The sequence below is a fragment of the Syngnathus scovelli genome, chromosome 6, assembly GCF_024217435.2.
Source record: "Syngnathus scovelli strain Florida chromosome 6, RoL_Ssco_1.2, whole genome shotgun sequence".
NCBI lineage: Eukaryota > Metazoa > Chordata > Actinopteri > Syngnathiformes > Syngnathidae > Syngnathus > Syngnathus scovelli.
Window position 1 is genome coordinate 9,489,927 of NC_090852.1, and position 18,421 is coordinate 9,508,347.

General features: G+C 41.5%; 1 protein-coding gene across 3 annotated transcripts; it reads left to right on the forward strand.

Annotated features, from left to right (window-relative positions):
* The first annotated feature begins 29 nt into the window (after positions 1-29).
* nup93 (nucleoporin 93) lies at positions 30-17,907 on the forward strand. Of its 3 annotated transcripts, none has more exons than XM_049722180.1 (22): positions 30-194; positions 1,286-1,468; positions 1,737-1,854; positions 9,330-9,392; positions 10,515-10,643; positions 11,069-11,143; positions 11,810-11,902; positions 11,988-12,127; positions 12,250-12,382; positions 12,571-12,728; positions 12,849-13,014; positions 13,151-13,244; positions 15,259-15,450; positions 15,521-15,647; positions 15,722-15,794; positions 16,119-16,163; positions 16,323-16,439; positions 16,553-16,671; positions 16,749-16,866; positions 16,991-17,074; positions 17,149-17,277; positions 17,569-17,907. In XM_049722180.1, the coding sequence occupies exons 2-22, from the start codon at positions 1,290-1,292 to the stop codon at positions 17,677-17,679; spliced, it is 2,463 nt and encodes an 820-aa protein (XP_049578137.1). In that variant the 5' UTR covers positions 30-194; positions 1,286-1,289; the 3' UTR covers positions 17,680-17,907. The 3 variants fall into 3 exon arrangements, with proteins under 3 accessions (XP_049578137.1, XP_049578138.1, XP_049578139.1); XM_049722181.1 differs by having other exon boundaries at positions 17,572-17,907; XM_049722182.2 differs by lacking the exons at positions 30-194; positions 1,286-1,468; positions 1,737-1,854 and adding an exon at positions 5,068-5,337.
* The last annotated feature ends 514 nt before the right edge of the window (positions 17,908-18,421 follow it).

Below are 18,421 nucleotides of genomic sequence, written 5' to 3' on the forward strand. Positions count from 1 at the left end.
TGTGTACTGAGAAAGGCGAGCAAGTGCGATATCCGGTTTGGGTTTGTACATCGTCCAATCAGCTTCGCTTACTAAAGTGCCGGGCCAAATAACATTCGTTTCGGGGTTGCATGGTAATATTTTGGCTATACTGGTGTTTTTTGTTCAACAGCACATTACGAAGAATCCAGACTGTAGTTCGTCTCAAACACCAGGTAAAGAGATCCTAGTTTTCATGTGACTACGTGCAAAAACAAAGAAACACGTATGTGCAACTTGAGCTATTACTTGTCCATGTGAGTTAGCATTATCCCGCAAGCTAATAGCGATTTTCCTTTACAAGTATAGCAATGGCTACCTCGCTTCAAGTTGCCCACCCATCAAAGCGAACCTATAGTTTTGTTTGTCTCAATGTTTCAATCACACAACCTATTAGTATTTTGCCACAAAGGAAAAAAACGCACGTCTTGAATGCAGTAAATTAGCATTGTGCTAGCTCGTTCTTGACAAACCCTAAACTGACAGCAATGCTCGCGAGAGTTGCTTGTGTTGACAGATGCCAAAGAGGGAGGTTTCTGCAGTTTTTCTTTAATAGGAGGCACACGTGATTGACGTTTTATTGCAGCACTGCGGTACTCGCAATGGTTTTGTTATCACGAAGTTTAATGTACAGTTTCCCTTGACATCTGACGACAAATTTGCGATTCTGCGATCCTTGTACAATATTAATATAACCCTGCCACCGTAGCTTTAAGTATGTTCAATGCTTGTAGGTATACTAGTTAGTTATTAGTATGTTGCAGAACTTAAGTATACGGTAATGTTGCTATTGTTTGCAAGGACTACAATCGTTCTCATCAAAGCCCAATGTAATTAAATGGGTTGAAGAGGCCTTATACCATGATAACATATGGCTTCAAATGTCAGCACTTTCAAATTCATTCACATACTCTTTGAATTTGACTGATGTCTGTAGCTTTTCATTCTTAGGGCCATGGTTGAGCTGCAAGCCTCTCCCAGCTGACAATGGGCGAGTGTCCTGGTAACCTGGACTGGTTGCCTGTCAGCTGCATGGCACATATAAGATCTACCGTTCACACCTATGTACAATTCACCATATTCAAGAATATAGCGATTGTCTGGCAATCAATACAGGATTTACCTCACCTCTTGCGCTAGATTAAGCTCCAACTTTGTTCCCCAAATGATAAGTGTGATAAAAATACATAGATGGACAGCCCAAAATATGACATTGTCATCACACCAATTATTTTCCAGTATTTTCTAATGTCATTTTACTCCATAGAGGAATGGATGCAGAGGGCTTCGGGGAGTTGCTGCAGCAGGCCAAGCAGCTGGCTGCGGAGACGGAGGCCGCGTCAGAGCTGCCACATGTCGAGAGGAACCTTCAGGAGATACAACAGGCAGGAGAGAGACTTCGATCACGCACGCTCACCCGAACATCACAGGATTCTGCTGATGTAAAAGCGTAAGGAATTTTCCCACATATAAACTTAAGCAGCAAAATGACTTTTTGACATTGCTTGATTTGACGTGTTCATGTGTTTTCCCAGATGCTTTTCTGCATAATTTCTATTCTTAATCTAATATGATGAGTAAACATTTTAATTTGGCTGACTGACAACATACCCACAGTCTATTTCGCCTTCTCAAAGATACCAGGCTTGGTGACAGTAATTTTTGTTGAGTCCCACCAACAGATTGATTCACGGACAATATTCTTATTCACACTTCAGGTCAATCCTCCTCGGTTCCAGAGGTTTGGACATCTTCCACATTTCTCAGCGACTGGAGAGTTTGAGTGCGGCGACTACCTTTGAGCCCCTGGAGCCGGTTAAAGACACTGACATACAGGTAGGATTCAACTAACAGGCTGTTTCACCATCTCTCAGCGTTCATATCAATTATCATATTTTCTGGCCTATTAACCACACTTGTTTTCATAGTTTGACTGGTCCTGACACTTAAACTCGGATGCTGCTTGTATACACAGTATTGAAATTAAAGTTCGCACTGGCCCCCAAAATCCCCATTCCAAAATTGTAAATCATTCAATCCACATTGGACTGCAACTATGCTGTAACTATAACAAGTTTATGGTGCAGCAGATGTGTTTGTTGTGTTTGCGTTTGTGTGCGTAGCTCATGAGGTGATAAAAGAGCAATTGGGCTCCAACTTTGACTTCTTATGGGCATGAATGAACAGTGACTGAGCCTTACCGTGATTAGTGAAATGAATCATCGATGGTCAACACATTTTTACTTTTTTTTCTTCCAGCGATGGCAGAAAACATTTCTAGTTTTTTTTACACTGATTCCGAATCTGCCCTGTTTTTTTTCTCGAGCACATCGGGATTACATAATAATAATGATGATAATGACAATCTAATAATATAATAAAATTTATATAATACAATTTTTATAATTTTATGAACTGTTAGACAAGCGGAATCTTTCGCAAATGTCATACCTGTAAATAACAGCGCATGGTAAAATCTACATTGCGCATGCTTTAATGCAGTGTCAAAAATATGTTTAGGGACACATAAAGCCATCTCTAATAACATGATTAAAAGTAATTTGACAGCATTTGTTATTTCAGAAGTGTGTACCTGTATCAAACTGGTTACCTTTTGCACTCATCAGTAGTCAATAAGTAGCTCTCATTTTAACATAGGTTGGTGGCCCCTGTGTCAGACTCAAACAGAAGTTCGATAAAAGCTTTAAGGCCAGCCAAGAATGTTAAAATTATCTCTACGTTGCAGATCTATCTGTGAAAAAAAGACAGAGAAGCTGTTGATTCCTGAAAGCATGGTTTGTGTGGGGAAGAAGGGAAAAAAGAATCACGAAGCTGTTAAGTGTTTTTTTTTTTCTTTGCAATTAAGGAAACACTGATTCTTTCCTTCCATTCTGTATTATTGTGTTAATACTAAATAGTCCGTCATTGTCTCCTCTTGGTGCACCGGATGTAAGTAAGCCTGGGTACTTTTGCTCCACCGATTGACCGGTAGTGCACTTAGCCTTTGGCAACAAAAGAGTGCGCACGTGCACACATGCATGCACGCAGCCACACACGCACGCACAATCTAATTGACTAGAATAATTTGCTCTTTGAGTGGAGGCAAACCACCATAACTCAGCATTCCAGTGACATCCCGGTGGGCAATAAATAGTAAATGCCCCTCTGCTCGTTATTGCAGGTGAAAGTGGAATACACCTCAAGAAGTGGCAACTACGCATCATTTTGTTGAGGTTAATGTATGAATAGTAAAAAAGTACAGATTAATCTTGACCATCCCTTTGTTATGTCAGCTGGTATGAATGGTTTAGAGTTCTGGAATTGATCAAATGTTAACACTGCATCTCTCCGCACACGCATGTGTACATGCTCTACCTCGTACGTCACGCTTGACTGAGCTAATACGTGCTTCTGCGGTACCTGTGAAACATTCATAAATACACCAAGGGAATTGCTGTGTAAATGATGTTTCTGTTTGAGTGAGCACAAATTAAAAAGGATTTTACTGAGTCGAGGAGTTCTAGAGTCCCAGATTGCGGGTTTAGGAGTGTTGGCCACTTGTGTGCATGTGTCTGTGAAGTATATGTTTGATGGAAAACAGCTATATTTGTTTTTGTTTATTGTTCCACAACAGAACCTCTAAAGTTGATTGCTTCTGAAATTGTGGCAACACTTGGACATTGTGCCCAAATTTCTATAATAATAATAATAATAAATAACATTGGTGCAGTGATTACCACACAGTTGAAATATTTTCCTACCAGACCCAGCATTGGCCCTGATTTAAAACACTATCTCATGAAATTCATAATTCCATAATTCAGCCGTACTTGTGTATGAAATAGTGATGCGCATAGTCTCATTGACCAAAATGCATAAATTGTTCCCACCTGCTAGATTTGGAAAAGCGATCCGAAATTCTGGTGAAGACATGGATTAGTGGCTTTTGATGCTTTCTTCTCTATGGCATAAAATCATGTACTAGTGGCAGGCAAAGAAGAGAGAGGAATAAAGAAAAACGAGGAAATATGGAGCACCCAATAAATACAATACTGTAACATAAGGCGTGAAATGCTGAGAGCGTTGCTGGTGGGGAAAAATGGCGTCTGACCGCAATTCATTGCATCTCTGTGTCCTCATCTCACTTTTCCCCACTTTGCCTTTGTCCCTCAGCGTTCTCCTGTTTGACGACCCTCCCTTTCCTGCACATACTCTCTTTTTTTTTTTTCCCTCCTCATGATTTCTTTTTTACTTTTTCATCCTTTCCCTTCCTCTGCCCTCGCCATCTCCACCCCCACACTCATCCTTAGGCAGTGATGGCAGCAATTTCAGTCGGCTGAGCACAGAATATCTGCAGCGCTACATGAACATAGCTACTGTATGTGTGTCAGCGACGGTGGGTTACTCGCTCATACCCCTTTCCCGGGATTATGAATGAATGAGCATGTGCGGTACCTGCAGCCTGCCGCTCGAGATTGTGCTGGCTTGCACAGCTATGACATATGCCGCTGTGAATGAGTGTGACTACAAGTGGTGTGTAGAGTAACGCGTTTGCTTTATGTGTGCCCACCCAGCTTTCCCCACCCATGTGCTCCAGAAGCCCTTCATTAACTAAACATGACCCTTAAGAGCACGATTAGCCTCGTTTCGAGACAGGATGTCGGAAGCCATCAACCGAGGGTGGGGGTGGGGTGGTAATCCATTACTGTAATTGCATTGAGAAAAGGGAGGAAGGAGAGGGCATGGGAAGAAAGGATGTACAGATGGATCAAAAGAAAAGGGAGAAAATGAGTGGGATGGAGAAAGGTAGGAGGCGGAGGGCAGTCAGCAACGCATAGATGAAGTGAGGGAGTGTTTGAATGAGAGCAAAGCTATGTGGCTGAGGGAGGGGGGAGTCAGCTGATGGTATGAACAGACAGCCTATATGAATCCATAGTTCCTTCCCATGCGTCCCCCCTGTGTCTGCCCTCGCAGTTGGTATGGCCCTCTGACAATAAAACCACCACCAGTGAGTCTCGATGTGGCACTTGCACGCGCTTCTCCGGTGTTCATAGTCAGTGGCTTACTTTCAGACAGGAAAGGGCTGCAGGCGCACCGCCATGCCGGCCGGACAGGGCATGGGGAACACGCCCCAGAATGGCGGCCACCGTCGCCACCCTGGCACGGAACGACACGTAGGGATGGAGAAACCAAAGGGCGACGCAGGTCTTTCCTGCGCTGTTAAAGCCCACAAACCCTGGCACAGACAAAGAAAAGAAACATTTTTTTCTCCAGCGTTCACATATGTCCTCTTTTCTGCCAGGCAGCCACTGAGCATGAGTGAGTATTACCCACATACATGAATCCACACACACTATCAGACAGGTATCGGCTTTGTCTCACACACTTCTCATCTGTCTGTCATCCTTCCTCTTTGCTTATGTTACATTATTGATCACATTATGGTCCTTAAAGTGTCATTGCGTGAAAATATTCAATTGCAATAAGATCAACATACGTGCTTGCATATTGTATTTGTAGAAGTAGAGTTTGTGATTATGCAGCTGGGAAGTGTAGTATGGGGTTGTTCCTTTTGCAAACGCGCACACACACACGCACACACACAACACACGCACGCACACTCGCACACTAGAGCACTGGTCAGCTCTTTGTGTCATGGCAAGTGCCCTTGCCTCATGCACTCGGTGTCATGATGCCACCCACACACAGCCTCTCTTATTTTCACACTTTACCCTTTCCTCTTATTGTATAACCCTGTAATAATTTTTGTGACAAAGTAGGAAATTTGTGAGTGCAGACTTATCTATGAAAAAAGGCCTGTTTGAGCCAGCGCAGCAAACTAGCCAATGTGTCCATTAACAAATGTGAGAACAGAGACGTGTTACTTACTATATATGCTTGATAAAAGATGCATTTTGTCTGCAATTTAAAAAAAAGCTGTTGAGTCATTCATCAGATATCTACAAATTTTCCTATATACAAAGACAATGCCATAAACTGACATCTGTTGGATTTTTCATTGCTTTAAAGACAATCCAACCTCATTTTGACCCGCGTAATGTCCTTACATACACTTTAGTGTTTCTTCTTTTTTTTTTTTTTTTATTGTCCCTGTGGTTGTGCCGCTAAAGCTTCTGGGTTTTATTGTCAATGGGATGTGAATGTTCACTGTGGTTAGGTTAGCAGGTCTCCGAGGATGCACAATATAAGGGTGGGGCAAGCAGAAAGCATAGATCTTTTGCCACCCTAAATAACATCTTGACCGTTTGGCAATTGCCATATGTTTCTTCATGTCTTCCTTCTTTTATGGTTTTACTTGATCTATATTCAGCTTTACACTGGCTTTATTGGAGCTGAACATCAGCAGTCGCTCAACAGCTCAGAACATGTCTGACTGTACAACCAAATTCTATCTGATATTAATGCCTTGTCATTGTTTTTCCATCATTTTTTTCAAAACAATTTCCTGCTTTCCACACATGAAATATAATCCTTATATAGCATTGGTTCTTTTTGTCTTTTCTTGAACTATTTTTAGCCGGAACAATCCATTCATATATTTGAGAAAAACAAACAAATCGAGGATTTGGATATCAGACTTTTGGTGCCTTTGGCCACCGCTAAAGGCGACGTTTCAAATGCGTATTCGGCATCCAAAATATGTTCTCGGTGGAGTCTTTGGCAGTGTGAATTGAGCTGCCGTCAAAACGTCGTTGCTTCTTATTGCAGTTCATTTACTGTAGGAATGCAGAAAAGACACTACTGTGTTTCCCAACGTGTCACGACTGTTTAAGATTCTGGCCAAATGAGCAGCTCTTCTCACGCTGCCTGTGTCTGTAAGAGATGTATAATTTCCCCTTCAAAAAATTACGGGAATAATAATTACCGGTAATAGCTCCCGGAACAAAGGCGATGATAGAATTTGAGGGTTTTTTTTTTATTTTATTTTTTTTATATAAATATAAACTATCTCACTGAAGTGCATCATATATGTATTAGGACAATAAATTCCCAAGCTCTTTTTTTAAAGCAAATTAAATTTGTCTAGAAGCTATTACTATTATTTTTCACAAACATAGCAGGGTCTGCCTCATTTTAGCCATGGTCAGCTGTCCAAAAAAAAAACAATTGTAGGTAACCGCAGTGTATTGTTACTAACACAATATTAGTGAACTGAAAAAAAATATACAACAACCCAGACATCAGCAGATGATGCTTAGTTTTTGGAAAACTAATTGTTAAACAATAATTACATAGGAAGAACACAGCCGTAAGACCTGCTTGTAAATTGACTATAGATTTTCATTGTAAAATTAGTCATCTAAAAGTGAAGGTGCTGACGGGTCCCTCACTGCATGATGAGGATTACATTTAATTTTTGACACTCCCGTCACTGATGGTAAAAGGGAGTCGCAGGAATGCAGTGACGAGCGTGAACGACTTGGAAATATAGGACAAAGAAGAAATGTGACTAATGGTAGGAAAATCAACCAGCAGGTGGCCTTTACAGGGTGCACAAGAGAGATGATGAGAGAGGAAATAGGAGGCCAAGAGTGCTCATTTCCCTGTGAGCGAGCATCCTCTCTAGCTGCCTTCAAGAATAGCTCTCGTATCCTTTGCAACCAACATGATACAATCTCCTATAGACAGAAGAGCAAATGGCACCAAAAATGACCTAATTATTAAATAGATAAGCTATTACCCGACAGCGGCAACACGATGGGCTCTTCCATCAGGCCTGAAGGCGTTGCGTTATAGTACATAAATTCCGAAAACGATAGCTTTCCTCAGGGCATTTGAGGAAAAAGAGCAATTTATGTCCTTGCTGCAGATGTATTGATTTCAGTGGCTGCAAATCAGGGACAAAATTAAGGCTAATCCAATCAAAACCTCCCAAGCACGTCTGTCTTGGTCTCTTCAGTTTGGTTCAACCAACAATGATACGTTTTGTTCATTTGACATTTTAGTTCCATTAATTATTGTATTTACATGATCATTCTAAAATTATTTTTTTATATAGCACTTTCACAAGAACTATCGCTGTAACAAAGCGCTTTACGGAACATACAAAAAAACAACACAACAGAATGGAACATTGGAGCTCATTTAGTGTGCTATTATTGGTTAACTTTTATAAGACGAGCAGTTTGCGCTAAGTGATGAATTTGTACCATTTAGAAAGTGGTGCGCCCGAGTTCTTACTTTGTATTAGGCAATGACTAATAGTAAATATACTTGATTACGGCTTCCGAGCAAGATCTGTGACTCGATTACCTCGAATGGCATTGTTCATTGCTGTCTGATATATACATTACATGAATCATTCCTTTAAATCGGAATAGGTGTTAGATCACTTTCAAATGAGTCATCAGGCTCATCGTGTTGCGCAATTGTGAGCTTAAGACATTCGGTACGCCATGAGGGTGAAATTACATTCGGTGAACCTATTTAATTTTTCGTTGAACATATTTGAAGCGAATGTTCTGACAACAATGCAGCCTTAGTTGCTTCAAGATTAACCAACCATCAATTCCACACAGTTGACAGAATTTTTATTGATGAATTTATTATGCACCTCCATTAAAGTTATTTTTTTGTGTGCATAGTAAAATGTGTTTTCATTTGGCTAGCTTTCAGGCTCTGTAATAGGAAGAAAATGCTCGTCTTGAACGTTCTTTTTTTTCCCCCGGACTGTAACACAGCCGGCGGCTCACAGTTCTGTTAAGAGCACAAAGCACGATCTGCCATTTTGTAGCTTTCTCAAAATGGCCGCTCCATATGCTCGTCTGCGGTCACTGACTTTCTTTCCTTCAGCATTTTCCTCGCGCTGCCTGATACTCATCTGCATGCAGCATTTGTTATGTAAGGGCCATTTGCAAACGAACGCTCTTCTGATTGCTAAGTTTGTGTTGAAACACATCAAGTTAAATGCGAGTACAGGTTTCCTAGGGAGAGGCGCAGGAGAGGGAGAGATGTTTTGCACGGAATGTCAAAATGGCGTCTGTGCGGATTGCTGTCTCATTGCAAAATGGCGTTTAGACAATAAGCACACCTCAAAGTGCAAACACTTGCCGTTTCATCTGTATGAAATTGCAACTGTACGTTTGACTAATCCCAACACATGCGCTAAGCAGCGACTTGTCGACGGCAGAGTAAATGTCTGGTAAATTTCTCCATGTAGAAGTATTTACATTTTTTGACTCATTATTCCGTCCAGCCAAATTAAGACGTCATCATCCCTCTTTCTTTTCCTCTCTCCGACTCACTTGGCTAACCCGCCATCTTCTGCTGCTCTTTTTGTCTCCGCACAGGGCTTCTTGAAGAACGAGAGGGACAACGCCCTGCTGTCCGCCATCGAGGAATCGCGCCGCAGGGTCAGTGCCTACCCTGAAGTGTTTGTTATTTCTGCTGGCGTCCAAAAAAAAGAACTTGGGAGAAGTGACAGACCAAAGTGGGAATTCAAATAAAGCACCTAGGAAATTAGCAGGGCTAAATTATCTTAGGAAAAACAAAACAGCCTTAGCACAATTAAGTACTGCTTTATCACCATTTGGCTTGATTAACAACGTCTGCTACATTCTGACCACAAAAATACTTAAACACGCAGTCATTTTCTCATGTCTGTTGGCAGTGATCTAAACGTCCTTCTGGTGCGAATCTTCAGGGAATGGTTTTGAAAGGGCCTCCCTGATGCGCTGATCTAATAGGCCCAGCCTTTAATTAGGTGTCGTTCCCATTATCTCTTCGTTCCCCGTGAGAGCAGCAAAGTCTTATGTGAAGGGTTGAAACGCCAAAATGCGCTAAAGACACAAATGAAGGCTTGCATGACTTCTCCCTGCAGATGTCTATATGCTGAGCCCCACTGTTAAAGAAAGTGTCGCACGGGATTTAGTATGACAGAAATTCCTTTCACTACTAGCCAACTTAAATACTCATCAAGAAGGTGTTTTAAAAAACTGCACTTGATATCGACGTTATTCAACATTCAGCTAGATTCAAAGCTCCCTTGGCGTGATCATTTTATTTACGTATTCCAGCAGTAATGGCACTAGTAGCCGAATACTGGTTGACGAGATATAAGCTTGATGGAGACCATCGCAGTAAATTAGCATTCATTTTATGCCAATGTGCTCAAATGTGTAAAAGAAGAGCTGAGAGATCCAGATAGTGACCAATTTAACTCGGTAAATCAGGGCTCCAGTCCAGATTGGTATCTCCCTGGGCTGGAGATGGAAAGGATTTAATTATCTAATGTTCCCATTATCTCACGTTGAGTCTCTGTGGAAGGTTAAAATAGACCAGTCCTGATGGATTTCACAAGCTCTACTTGAGTCTCGAGCTAGCTATTACCATCTTTTCCCAGGGTGCATGCGGGATGGAGTCAAGTTGATTTCTTGTACAGGAATATTAACGTTTCATGCGAGACTAGGCCATGTAAGCTACGCACAGATTTCCAGTTTCCATCCATTTGTGTAAAGAAGCGCGACATGTTTCAGACATTCCTGCTGGCTGAAGTGTACCATCGTGAGTCCATGCTGGTCCAGTGGGAGCAGGTCAAGGAGAGAGTGTTGCACACACTCCTCGGGGCGGGAGAGGACGCCCTGGACTTCAGTCAAGACGTGGAGGTACAAGATTTGCGCCCAAAGCTTAAACCGCCTTTACGCGCAGAGCAAAATTCTGCTAAAATACTGCAAATTGCATTCCTTATCTTTTGTAGACCATTTATTTGAACTTGTGTCTATCATGGAAAAGGAACGTTTCCCAAAATAGAATACCATGTCCGCCTCCCGCATCTTATAAATAATGAAGACCAAAGGATATGTCTATTTTTAGTATATTTTTAACGTTTGAACAGAGGTTTCTGACTTTCTCGTCCGTTTAATATGGCAGCGTCAGAAAGCTTTGTTTTAATTTGTTCTCAATATGTCACGTCTGGTACCACATTTCTTAGCTTGTACTAACATTTTTGTTTTATCATTCAACAATTCATTTTAAAGATTGTGTACTCGTGTGCAACATATTTAGTTGGTTGTCACTGTTTTTGCTGTAGCCCAGCTTTGTGAGTGATATAACGGCACCGGGAAGGAGTGCTTTGGACAGCGTGGAGATGGCATATGGACGGCAGGTGAGTCAAGCAAAAGGACCTGCTTGTGTTAAATTTCACTTTTGGTCAAAGTGAAAAAATCCCCGTTTATTCAAAATTAGGCAGGTTGTCAGTATCAAAAGGAATATCTTGTATCCATTCCATCATCTGCTGATTTTATATTTATCTGCTGATTTTATAGCATTGTGATTTTCACCATCATGTGGATTAACTTTAAATGCACTCTTGCCTGATTGTTGAAGTGAAATGAGGTCAGGCAGACAGATCAAACATATTGATTGATGGGGTAGCAGAGGAGGATTGTGGGTAAATTCTGTCTTCTCCCATTGCCTCTCCACCCTTTTTTCCACTCTGACCTTCTCTCGTTCTGTTGGATCCACATCCTCACACTATGTGTCGCCACATCGCATGCGGCATCATTTGTCTCGTTTTCGTCATCTTTTTTGAAGACCTCGTCGGCATCGTAATTGTCTTCCTGCTGTTTTTTGTGGTGAATCATTTCACTCGATGGCCGTAATGTTTTGCTTTTAATCTGGGAGCTGAAGATGGAACGGTATGTGTTATTTATTTAATTATTTATGGCGTGATTTCAAATGTGGCAATAAAATGTTATGTTGGTTTTGCCGGCTGATGGGTGCCTAATCTCCGTTTTATTTGCTTATTTGCAACTGTCACTCCCTGCTGCAGATCTATGCGTTCAACGAGAAGATCGTGAATGGTCACATTCAGCCGAATCTGGGAGATTTATGTGCATCTGTAGCGGAAAGTTTGGATGACAAGGTAAAATCATGTAAATGCAACTATCACTCTTGCTTTTGTAATCCTGGATGTAGGCGGTTGTCATTAGCTGCCATTTTCCCTGTAGAATGTGTCAGACCTGTGGGTGATGGTGAAACAGATGACCGATGTTTTGCTGGTACCTGCCAAAGATACACTGAAGAGTCGCACTTCGGTTGAGATGCAAATGGCGTTTGTGCAGCAGGCGCGCGGCTTCCTCGAGAATAGGTGAACGTACAGTTTGAAATCTCTTCAGTGGAAAAAAAAATCTACTTTAATGTTTGCAATGTGGTTAAATCAATGCTGATATGCAGCTGACTAAAAAAGTACTTGTGTCTCCTATCTTGCAGTTATAAAAATTTTACCATGGTAACTGTGTTCGGAAATCTTCATCAAGCCCAACTGGGAGGGGTGCCGGGAACATACGAACTTGTACGCAGTTTCCTCAACATCAAGTTACCCGGTCCCTTGCCTGGAATGCAGGTAACACATGCTTCCAATATGCCATATATAGTCCCACAATTATTTTTACAACAGAGCCACCGTGACCCCTCAATTTGAATTCGAGTCTGTTCATTTTGATAATTAGTGAAGCTTTGTTAAAGGGGAGGAGCCACCCTTTGTTTCCGTTTTTTGCAATGCATTCATGCTCACGTTTGCTCATACCACAGGATTGTGATATAGAGGGCCACCCAGTGTGGGCTGTCATCTACTACTGTCTACGTTGTGGAGACATGAATGCGGCCATGCATGTCATCAATGAAGTGAAGCACCATCTAGGAGACTTCAAGACATGGTTTCAGGAGTACGCAAACAGCCCAGACAGACGGTGAGATTTTTTTTTTCTTTTTCAATGTTTACACTTGCAGACACACAGACTTCTTTGGGGTCATATTTTGCAATAGAATGCTCTTCTTAGTGTTCCATCTGTTGCGTCTTTGCCGTTTAGCCTTTCCCCAACTTCAGAGAACAAGCTTCGTCTGCACTACCGCAGAGTAGTGAGGAACACCCCAGATCCCTACAAGCGAGCTGTTTACTGCCTCATCGGGAAATGTGACGTCAGCGATAACCATGGAGAGGTGGCGGACAAGACTGAAGACTATCTATGGCTTAAGGTAAATTATGTCTGTTTCAGTTCTTTGTTGGAGTGTTTGCTCGGTCCAAATGTAATTAATATAAGTATTGATCTGCTTCTCGAGTTGCCATCTACTGTCATCTGAGTTACTCTTGCGTGATTCTTTCTCTCTGCAGCTCAATCAGGTCTGCTTCGATGATGATGGCGGTAGCTCAACTCAGGACCGGCTGACCTTGCCACAGTTACAAAAACAACTGCTGGAGGACTATGGTATGTAGTGACTCTCGCAGTCTTTTGGATTTTATAGTAGTAACTATGGAAATTTGGATGCTCGTTTGACACAAATCATCATTTTTTAGCACATTAGAGATTGAAAATATCTCCAGCATTCAAATACAAATAGCAGAGGTTTTCAACTCTCCTAACTTCTCTTGATGCAACGTTAGCAAGCTCGCGGGTGACAGACCACGTCATGTGTTGGTAACTTTTCTCATCCAACATTCCTAAACTAAAAGGAAACTGACCATGTATCCGTAAGACACAAAAATGACAGCAGGCCCCGTGGCCCACCATTTTCTCCCCTGGCTGTCTTTGCTCAAGGATCCTGCTGCATTCTGATAAGACCTAGGTTACGCTCAGTAACACCTCAATCTTTCTCTCCCTCTTTCTTTCTCTCTCTGTCTCTCTGTCTCTCTCTCTCTGTCTTTCTGTCTGTCTCTCTCTCTCATTTTCTTCCACTCCTCTGCTCAGCATGAAGTGCAGCCTCAAGCCCCATCCTGTTTCCCCTCGGTGCATCAGCTCCCTCCGTTCGTTGCCTGGCACCATGTTCCCCGTTGTCCCCCATCTTGCTTCACAGCGGGACACGAAGCGCCGAGCTTTCTCTTTCGCTCTGTTTCCGCCAGCACTCGCCCGCCTAGCCTGGCCTCTCTCGCCACCACATCCTGCTCTGTCCTCTTTTTCTGTTATCCCTCTGTTTCATTCAGTCCTCTCACACTTGCTCCGTTGTTTCTCCTCCATCCTCCTGCAGATTTTCTTTCCCTCCTTTTTTTTATGCCCTCCACTTGTACATTTGCTCTTTCTCAAACATTCACCCTTTTTATCTTTCCTCTCTCTGTCTCTCTCTCTCGCGCTCACTCTCTCTCCTTCTCACTCTCTCGTAGTGCTTTTTGAACTAAAGCGCTGCCAGTCTGAGATAAGGCTATAAAATGGCTGACATAGTCCACCATATTCTACTCCTCAAACTTGGAGGCAGCAAGAGGATTAGGCGTTATAATTAAAAAGTAAACTTGATGACTAAGTACCTCTGCATTAGAGAATTTTTTCAAAAGTCTTGTACTTACATGTTAGTTGGCATAGTCGGACTGTCAGAATGTGAACTATTAGATCTCTAAAGAATAGCTCATGCTGTATGTGTGGAACAAATTAGACATCCATTTCTGTTTGAGTCAATTTAAAGCCTTGGTACATTTAATTGCGTTCGAATGCTTACCGATGTCGGAGTTTTGCTGTGCACCTAATTGGTGCACATGCAGAGTTTGACGTAAGCAAGTCATTTTCACCCTCATTTACTGTTTCTCACCGTTTCTTCGTGCTTATTACAAGTGATGCAGAAGCACCATTTAATTTATTCCAATGTATGAAAATTAGAAAACATTAACACCATCTCTGGTACCGTATTTCCGCCCTCCCACTATATCAATCAAGTGCCCACGCAGTATTGAGATGCTCTTAGATTTTGTGAAGACAATTTTCTAACTGTTTGAAGCATGTCTTCTTGCTCTACAACATTGTGTGCGATTATTTTCATGTTCCAGGCTATTAAGTACTTTCAGATTACAAATGAATTTATGCTTGGGCTGAAAAAATTAACTAAATACAAATAGATGTCATAATGTCATAGAACGCAAATCTCAAATTGCCAAGGCTGTTTCATGTATGTTATGAAAAAGAAAATTGTATCAGTCAGCCAGAAGCCTTTATTTTTTTAAATGTATTATTTCTTTTTTCTTTTTTTTTTTTGTTTATTTATATCGCGACTAGATATGTTCAGTGCCGAACCTACAAGAGCACATTTATGTACAATAAGTCTCATAGTGCTAATTGTAATAAATTCATTTATTGCTTGTGTTTATTAGAAAAATACATGGAAAGAGAATAATAAATAATGAATATCATCACATCTTAAATTGCAGCCGTAAAATTAAGCGGCAACAAGTTTTTTATGCATATTTAATTAACGGTGCACCTTGTTTATTTCGAAAATGTCTTTTCTCTCATTCAACAGGAGAATCCCATTTCTCTGCAAGCCAGCAGCCTTTTCTATATTTCCAGGTCCTATTCCTGACTGCTCAGTTTGAGGCCGCGGTGGCATTCTTGTTTCGCGTTGAGAGACTCCGGAGTCATGCCGTTCACGTGGCCTTGGTGCTGCATGAGCTACGGCTGTTGCTCAAGTCCTCTGGCCAAAGCGCTCAGCTGCGTAAGTATAAGAAGATATAACTGGATGAGGGACAAACAACTTTGTTTTTTAAATCGGTATCTGTGTGCAGTGAGTCAAGCGCCCGGTGACCCGCCCACTGTGCGCCGCCTCAACTTTATCCGCCTGCTCATGCTTTACACTCGCAAATTTGAGTCAACGGACCCACGGGAAGCCCTGCAGTACTTTTTCTTCTTACGGTAATGTTCCTCAGTTATGTTTTTTTCTCCAACCAAGTTCTACATTTTCTAATGCATACAATGCATGTCTGCAGCAATGAGAAGGACAGCCTAGGAGAGAACATGTTCATGCGAAGTGTCGGTGAACTTGTTATTGAGAGTCGAGAGGTGAGTGAAGTAATTTGCTTTCAATGTACCTTAGCAAGCCTAAACGACTAGTTTTCATCTGCAGTCCCTCTCTTGGATAATGCTCAATGGCTGAAAGCTAAAATAAATGGATGAACTTGAAATGATGGCATCATTGAATTAGTAAAAGTTTTTTTAGAATTGTGTTGAGATGGACGAGGTTCTAATTGCTGACCGATTGAATTGATAGCCATTGGAAGCCTCTGCAAATCTTTCCCAATTACTGCCATACGTAGATTAAAAATTTACCCACATTTTTATTCAGAGCAATTTTTGTGATAATGCTTTGTCTTTGTTTTTTTCCAGTTTGACATGTTACTTGGAAAATTGGAAAAAGACGGAAGCAGAAGGGTAAGAAAATTTTCTCTAATCAGAATTTTTCTTTTACTTGAGTCATCGCTTTAGTCTCATTAACCTTAGGAATTTTCAACTGAGTACCAATCAAGTTTATGCGTATGACAAATGCATCTACACGCGCCTACATCTGATTTTGCCTCCATCTTTCTCCAGCCCGGAGTCATTGATAAGTTTGCCGGAGACACCGGAGCTATCATTAGTAAAGTGGCTTCGGAAGCTGAGAACAAGGGTTTGTTTGAAGAAGCAGTCAAACTGTATGAGCTGGCCAAGGTGAGTTGCTCTTTCATCATGGCCTCACTTTCTTCCAGAGCAGAGCTCATTTAAACCTTCCTACCGTTTCCTCTTGCCTGTGTTCTATGTCATCACACATTGGCCCTGTGAAGAATCCAGACAAGGTGTTGGAGCTGATGAACAGGTTGTTGAGCCCTGTCATTGCTCAAATCAGCGCTCCTCAGTCTAATAAGGAGAGGCTCAAAAACACTGCACTAGCCATCGCCAGTAGGTCAGAAAAAGAAACAAACACGATAAACTATTTGAAATCCTCCGAGAAAGCAATTGATTTTTCATCTCCACTTGCAGGTACCGCTCTCAAAGCATCGCAGGTGACAAGTTTATCCAAAGCACTTTCTACCTACTTCTGGATCTGATGACTTTCTTCGATGAGTACCATGCAGGGCATATCGATCGAGCATATGATGTGAGCGCTTCAGAACCTCTCAATGTTTTTGGTGACTTATTTGCGAGGAGAAGAAAAATAATCGGCACATTAAGTTGAAGTGTCATGCGAGGTTAATGGCCTTTATGTTGTCCCTGCCTGTCAGGTGATGGAGCGCCTGAAGCTTCTGCCCCTCAGCCAGGAAAGTGTGGAGGAGAGAGTTGCGGCCTTCAGGAACTTTAGTGACGAGGTGATGAGTTCTTGAATCCAAATAGAAACATTGTGTTTCAGAAATGTTCTATAAGGTGTCTACATCTTCTACAGGTGCGTCACAACCTGTCAGAGGTGCTGTTAGCATCCATGAACATCCTGTGCAGACAGTACAAGCGTCTGAGGGGGGCGCCCGCAGGCACACCGGGACGAGCTCAAAGAACTTTGGATGACAGAGACACGGTATGTGAGCTGTTTAGGAAGTTGACAAATTTTTTGCATAAAAGATTAGTGTATTGATTTTCTTTATTAGGGGTTTTGCCAATAATATGGAACCTGACATCATAATTGTTGTTAGTTTCATGGCAGGTGAGGCATAGTTGAACCATTCAGACATTTTACAAGTACCTAGCCGATGTTTTGTTACTCTTGTTCCTGCTTATCAACTGATGCTAAATGGCAATGTGGGTCAGACACATCATATCTGGAGCTTCTCTTGTATGGTAATCTCCACTTGGTTTCTTGTGATCACAGCAGCTGCGCAGTCAAGCTAGAGCCTTGATCACCTTCGCTGGGATGATTCCCTACAACATGGCCGGGGACACCAATGCCAGACTGGTGCAAATGGAATTACTCATGAACTGAGCTGTCACTACACACAGAATCATTAACAACAAAGGGGCCGTTTTGGTGACACCAACCCATCAGCACGTTCTCATTTTCATCATTTCATTTTGATAAGGCAAACAGTCATTGTGTTTGCATTTGTATCTTGTGTTTCTGTTCTTAGTTTATTTCTTTTTATTCTTTTCCCATTGTGCTGTTTCATATTTGTACTGCCAGTTATTTGGAATTAAAAAAAAATATTTTTCAGTTCTGTTGCATTCACATTTTTATTTTGCCTGTTTTATTTAAAACTGCTTTATTTGATGGCATTCATTTTCGAATGCAGTCAGGGTCTCTAGAAAAGAGATTCTGACATCCTTCTGTAAAACTGCTGGTTAGTCTCCATTTTTCCCATAGTCCCTTTTTTTTTTCCTACATGTCTTAAAGGCTCAAACATGTCTCATTATTGGAGGCCTTATGGATTATTTATTATTATGGAATTATTCTTTAACTTGTAAAGACGGAGGTCTGTGAGGAAAAATGTAATATCGGAGAAATGAGAAATTTTCATTTTGTATAAACATTTTTAGAGGCATGATGCTCATCGATTTTTGCCGCTGATGTTTTAAGACCAAACTTCTTTAGATAACAATAGACTGACAGTTGTTCTTGAGCTCTTGTAGTCCACAGCCATATTTTGTTTGAAGTGAAGCCAGTCCCCTAGAAGTTTCTACATATGGTGAGTCTTCAGATCATCCCTTATTGCTTTTCTTAAATTCCA

Coding starts and splice junctions, on each gene's coding strand:
- nup93 (XM_049722180.1), top strand. CDS start 1,290: ATGGATGCAGAGGGCTTCGGGGAGTTGCTGCAGCAGGCCAAGCAGCTG. Junction 9,393..10,514: donor TCGAGGAATCGCGCCGCAGG/GTCAGTGCCTAC, acceptor GACATGTTTCAG/ACATTCCTGCTGGCTGAAGT. Junction 15,795..16,118: donor TTGTTATTGAGAGTCGAGAG/GTGAGTGAAGTA, acceptor GTTTTTTTCCAG/TTTGACATGTTACTTGGAAA.